Below are 6,135 nucleotides of genomic sequence, written 5' to 3'. Positions count from 1 at the left end.
GAATAAAAATAAAACCACTAATTCCTATAGTTTTTTCCCACTAATTCCTTTATTCAATCATCATAACATATTACAAAAAGATGACCATAAAAAAAATTTCAAGTACCATTAAAGTGGTACATGTAGACAAACATTTTTTCATGGGCAGTTTCTTTTGGATTCGATAGTCCTTGCACAAGGAGAATAGGCTTGCAAATAAATTACATGTTTTAAAATCATTGCTTAAAGCATGTTATTACAGGAAAGCTTTTCTTTTTAATGACTGATTTGTAAATTTGTGATATGTATCTTACATGTATAATTTTCTTTTGTTCTGTTTTTCTTGTGTACATACTATTATCTTAGCTCTTAACATCGTTTTCTTTATTGTAAATGTATATTTCTTTTATTTTTATTTACTTTGTTAAGATAAGATCATTTTATAATTAAGTTGCAATATTAAAAATAAAGTTGTTGTTTTTGCATGTATGGATGAAAAACTTTGCATGTTAAATGAAAATTTAAAAAAAAGAAAAAAAGGGGATCTCTGGCTTAATAGTTTTCCCATAATAAAAAAATACATAAAATCTCTTGTCTGTACTTAATCTGAGTTCCACAAAACGTTTCAAAAACATGCTCAACGTCAATTCAGAAGAATTTTACCATATATGCATTCATAAAATAAATGTATGATTGTTATTGTGCCAGTGTTACAAAATACACAGGATTCAGAGAGATATATGGATATATTAAGTGCATAATTGAAATTATGTAGGTCAAGTTGTGCAGACAAAGATGGGGACGTCACTGATCCCAGCGGTATTTATGAGACTGATAGTTTGATCATATGAATCTCAGCTGCAACGTGCATGAGCTACTTCTGCCCTCCGCTATAAAACACTACTAAAAGCAGCTTTCTGTAGTTGAAAACTCCGATAGTCACAGTACAAATTATCGTAATTTTACGGGTGTTTTATAACGCATAAGTTGATGCATTCACTTCCACGCCACCCTGTCATGTCCAAAGCACACCACAGGGAGGAGACTTTACACAAGCTCTTGCACGTCCCTCCCATAAAGGCGGAGCGTCGGATGCGTCGAGAAAATGACAACAACATGCCGGAGTCTTCTAGAGAAACAGAAACTGAGGGGGAAATGACGATCAGACAACAAAGAGAGCAAGGAAACCAGGCGCCTCACAACATCGTGTCTTTAATATCTCAGTTCGCAGATGATAATTTAACACTTGTGCGGGTAGGAGTCTCCTTTGTGTGCTGGTAATGCACTGGCATGAGCGTGCAATATGGGCACTTCATTGCTATCGTGAACGTGAGAGCCACCTGCATCTGTAGCCTAATCTTTAAGTGGGTGGTAGCATGTAATGTCAAAAGAGGGGAAAGACATGCAAAGCAATTTAGAAATCCGGACATTTTTTACATCGTCTTTTCCTCTATTAGTAGCCCTTCTTCTTCTGTACCATATGGTGTCACCACACCATATGGATCTGACCAGTTGTCCCTAGCGGGTTTTCGATGTCCCTGTGTCACTATTATTTCTGTCAGTGTCATGTTCAGCTGGGTTGTTGGTATCGCTTTCATCCTGTCATCCTGTCAACCCCAAACTCTTCACTGCTCTCTTGTCCCTCGCACAGAACATAAGCACCGGACTGGCAGTTGCTGGTGTTATTGTAATAGCAAGGAGTATCAAACTGGTAAGAGAGTAAAGTAATACACTGGGGCAAAGGGGACACTCAGACTAGTCACTACCAGCTGCATTTGAATTAAATCCTTTGAACTCTGAGAGAATAGACAAGATTTCTTTCAAAAATACAGGATGAAGGCAATGAGCAACTTGAGAAGAAATTACTCAGAAAGTACAAGAAAATGACCTGGAAATTAGCAAAAAGAAAAGAAAAACAAGGGAAAAGACAGCAAAAAAGTTAGAATAACAAAATGACATGGAAAAATTATTATGTATGAAATCAGTATTATGATTATAAATATAGTTTTCTCCTGGCTTTTCCTTTTTCCCTAGCTTTATAAAAATAATTTTCTGAATCTACTAATTTCTTGCAATTTATGAAACATTTCTTTCGTTTGCTGCTTTCCTCAGAGGCATGCAAGAAAAACAAGGTTTTCCTCACAAATTCAAGGTTACATGATATAACTAATTCAGAAATTGTCATTTTGTAGGTGAGTTATTTCTTTAATGTGCATTTGTGCAATAATAGCCTACTTACTCTGTGTCAGTTTCAATTTTGACACTTACGTAAATATAAACTGCATAGATTCTTGTGAACTAACAGTTCTGTTCACCCACTTAATTCCAAATCTCATTGCATCTTATTATTTTTGTAGGTTGTTAATGAAAATAAAATGTACTTTCAGACATTTTACCCAAATGAGTCATTAACGTGACCACTCAGCTGTCTCATTTCACGTCTTCAGATCACCAAATTTCAAGCTGCCTCTGAGATCCCCGCTCGCTTTATTGAGAGGAATGTCAGCCTCCGTGGGAAAGTTCATTCAATCACAGAGAGAGGACTTGAAGTGGAACATATCCCAATTCATCTGCCAGTCGTCTCTTCGTTACTTATGAAACACAAAGGTAATGTAGGCTATCCTTTGAGTGAAATCATGAAGGCATGTGCACACACACACACACGCACAACGCCTCCTTAGACAAGAATAACCTATTAGGAGTCTTGAAATTTAAAATGGCCCAATCAGTACATTAAATTTTGTCTCATTAGTTCAACAGACTAACATTTTACTGCACATGCTCCTTTTTATCTTCTTAAATCCAAAAATGTCATTGTGCCATTTTTACTTTGTAAATGTCAGACCCTGTTGGATTTTATCATCTTTTCATGAGTGAAAGTGACAGGTAAGCCTGTTATCTGTGTTATCAAATCACATTATTCACTAAGTAATAAAATTAAGCCGCTTGTACTTTATATATAGAGTGCTCCATCAGCAACTTCAGTGTGAAGGACTCACATGAGCAGATCGGCTCTTGCTGAGCTATTTCAAATATTACCTTTGTCCCACTTGACCTCCTACACTTTAAAGCTGGTTAGACCCATTATTTAGGGCTGTGGGTGTTACACAAAGATAATTGACTGGCGTTCATTTCATGTATGTGGTTGGTTCTCGTTTGCTATGTTTCATATAAAGGCTCAGTCAGTCACCGTTAGAGCTCAACACTGAATCTCAAAATGTCAAAATGTTTTAATGGTAACTGAAATGTGTCCATGCCAATGAGTGTCAGAAACTTGCTAGTCATGCAAGCTAATTTATAGTCTTGTTTAGTTAGTTAATGATTAATATGTCTGAATATTCAGATATTTTCTGTAGGCAAAGTTGTTGAACAGCTGTATGTGTTAAAACAACATTGAAATTTTGAGTATCAAACTCCAAACTTCATGCATTCGGGTGATTTTTTTTGCATCAATTTTGGCCTTTTGTGCATCACATTTATGATGGAAATGTCTTTAATTCAGTCAAAATAAAACTCTTCTTCTACTTGATATATATATATATATATGTTGAGGGTGTGTATCCCCCCCCACCGAATCCACTCCTATGCTCCTATATAAAAAAAAAAAAAGATAAAAACATGATGTTTGTATATGTAACAAAGCTCAAGTATCAGTCAACATTAGCATAAACAAATGTCAAACTGTACCAGCCCTAATCATAATAAGCATTCTACAGACTGTGCATAACTACACTCTGGCCATTCAAGTGAATATGTAACTGCAATTTTCAGTTATAACCTATGGTTTATTATAATACATATGGTAAATGGCTCTTTTATGTCCTCTGTAGGTGTGTGCACGATGGTGGTGCATCTTGCAGGAGTGGAGCTGACTCCAGAGGGCAGAGAATGGCTGCAGAAGAACATGACTCCTTCCCAAACAGTCTGGCTAAAACTTATCAGCCGAGAGAATGACATGCTGCACTGTTTGGTGTCTCAAAGCAGAGTGAGGCATCTAATAACTGACAAAAAGGCCAGATTACAGCTCTTTAATTAACATGTATCCTGGGCCATTAAAGCTGAAGTGGACAGCTCTAAGTACATTGGGATCCACCAAATGTGTCCTTAATGGGTCTTGAGATTTGATTGCTCAGACCACATTCAGCAGTGGTCTGGGTGACATACAGCCACATTCTTTCAGCAGTGTATACACTAATGTGACACCAAACAGCTGGACTCTGTTATTAAACTGTTTTCTTTTTTTTTTTTTTTACAAAATTTCCCCTGAGGATCAATAAAGTATTTCTAATTTCTCCAGCCTGTTAAAAACAATGATGTATTTGGTTTTTGAAAAAAAAAAAGATGTACATGTTTATTTGTCGACAGAGCAGAGAAAAGAGATCCAGTTACTTGAGATCTCTCTTCAAGAGACGATTGTGGAGACACATTCCCCTGCCAGGTGTGAACAGACAGATATGGAGCTGTCCACGTCAGATCCCCCGAGTTACATGTTAATACCAGGTGGAAACACACCCAAGGTGGTCTCTCGGCCAGTTGCTGAGAAAAAAAATGAATACTTTAATTTTCATTATTGTTTACTGAAAGTCAGATCTGTAGAGTACCCTAAGAAGTAATTTCATTATCTCTCCAGCAGGGGCTGATGTGGAGCTACTGTATGAACGAAGAGGTCCTCAGGCTTGGTTTGGCCCGCACTGCGCCTGTGGTAGGGGTCCAGCCTGACTCTCGCCTCTACTGGCGTCTCCACAAACGGCTGCATAGGGCAGAGGTCAAAGCTGAGAAGAAGGGGCGGGGACTGTGGAAGCAGGACAGCCTATGGGAGAGGGCCTCCAAGGCTCTCAGGGACAACGCTTTATTCAGACTGATGAGGAAGATCTTTAAGAGGACTTGATGCACTAAATATGACAAAGACGTGACAGCATGGAATCTGTTTTATTTATTCTGTATATCTGTGACTGCCAACTGACATATTGACACAAATTAAGGGAGTTTAAAAGTCTTACTGCAAGCTACAAAAGTGCCATCCATCACTGATCATTAATCTGTGACAGATATTCTTATGGATACTATAAAAATATATTTATATATAATATATATAAATCACATTTCCCTGATATTGCTTTACATTCCTTATTACACTTGTTACAAAGGTTTGTGATTATTTTTTACTGTATTTCGCAGTCTTTAGAAGTTTAAATTGATTAAAACTTTATCTTAAACCCCAATACTAATCCTTTGGCTTTCACTTACGCACTTAGACCATTAGCACTGGCTCCTCTGTTTATGTGTGTGTGTGTGTGTGTGTGTGTGTGTGTGTGTTTGTGCTTGCCTGTGTGTATGGGACACCCCACTAATCACTAAAAGGGGGGCGGGGTATGTTAATGGTGTTCGAAATGGAAAGGGGTGTCCACTTGTCCCTCTCACCGTTGCTATAGAAACCCTCAATGTGAAATACAAGGCGAAGCAAAGGCTAAACTCTATATTGGCTGCCCTCAAACCCCATGGGAGCCTTAAATGTTGTGTGGGGGTCTTTAAGTACCTACAAAGAGGGCCCTTTTAGCTGTAATGTGACCAAGACATTTGAGTATTTAAGCACTGAAAAATAGAAAACAAGACTGTAAACTGCCCTTAATTTCATATGAAAAACACAGAACAGATGATTTTTTTATGTCCTGAAGAATAAGCCCCAAAGCAAATTTCCTGTGTGTCCAGGATTATGCTCATGTGATTGTCATTATTGTTTGCAGTACAAAAACCACTTCCAAAATTACATCTTGTGCTTCCATGTGCTGTGCCTCATCCATGCAAGTAATAAGAGGAGGAGGGGGCCCGCAAATGAAACCAGACTGTGATGTGTGTCCTGAGGGGTGCAGGGTGATGGGGGTCTAGGTGCAGTGAGAGGTAGCACTGAAGCAGTCAATCCAATGGGTTTAAGGAGATTAGTGCAAAGGGGAGGAGGGCTGCAGGGGTAGAAGGGGATTTTGGGTCCGAACACAAAGGCAGGAGAGGAGGAGTCAAGGGAAAGGGAGTGAAGGAAAGGGGGGAGCCGGTTGATGAATCAGCTCTCTTTTGTTGTGCAAATGTTACTAGCGACTGTTACGGCCGAAGAGGCTCGTGATTGGTGGGCTGGTTTAAATTGTAAGGTGCATTTCAGGCTGA

At 38.5% G+C, this 6,135-nt stretch overlaps 1 protein-coding gene across 3 annotated transcripts; it reads left to right on the top strand.

Moving 5' to 3' along the window:
• Positions 1 to 1,054: 1,054 nt before the first annotated feature.
• Positions 1,055 to 5,201, top strand: miso1 (mitochondrial inner membrane subdomain organizer 1). Of its 3 annotated transcripts, none has more exons than XM_042487118.2 (5): positions 1,055 to 1,233; positions 1,631 to 1,690; positions 2,427 to 2,586; positions 3,810 to 3,964; positions 4,610 to 5,201. In XM_042487118.2, exons 1-5 carry the CDS (start codon positions 1,072 to 1,074, stop codon positions 4,865 to 4,867), a joined length of 795 nt encoding a protein of 264 aa, XP_042343052.2. In that variant the 5' UTR covers positions 1,055 to 1,071; the 3' UTR covers positions 4,868 to 5,201. The 3 variants fall into 3 exon arrangements, with proteins under 3 accessions (XP_042343052.2, XP_042343053.2, XP_042343054.2); XM_042487119.2 differs by having other exon boundaries at positions 1,061 to 1,233; positions 4,613 to 5,201; XM_042487120.2 differs by lacking the exon at positions 1,631 to 1,690 and having other exon boundaries at positions 1,061 to 1,233.
• The last annotated feature ends 934 nt before the right edge of the window (positions 5,202 to 6,135 follow it).

The sequence above is a fragment of the Plectropomus leopardus genome, chromosome 6 (assembly GCF_026936395.1).
Source record: "Plectropomus leopardus strain MGB_pleo_1.0 chromosome 6, ASM2693639v1, whole genome shotgun sequence".
In the NCBI taxonomy this organism is placed as follows: Eukaryota; Metazoa; Chordata; class Actinopteri; order Perciformes; family Serranidae; genus Plectropomus; species Plectropomus leopardus.
The sequence above is the reverse complement of the archived record's forward strand: the minus strand, read 5'-3'. Positions and strand labels throughout refer to the sequence as shown.

Coding starts and splice junctions, on each gene's coding strand:
- miso1 (XM_042487118.2), top strand. CDS start 1,072: ATGCGTCGAGAAAATGACAACAACATGCCGGAGTCTTCTAGAGAAACA. Junction 2,587..3,809: donor GTTACTTATGAAACACAAAG/GTAATGTAGGCT, acceptor TGTCCTCTGTAG/GTGTGTGCACGATGGTGGTG. Junction 3,965..4,609: donor GTTTGGTGTCTCAAAGCAGA/GTGAGGCATCTA, acceptor TTATCTCTCCAG/CAGGGGCTGATGTGGAGCTA.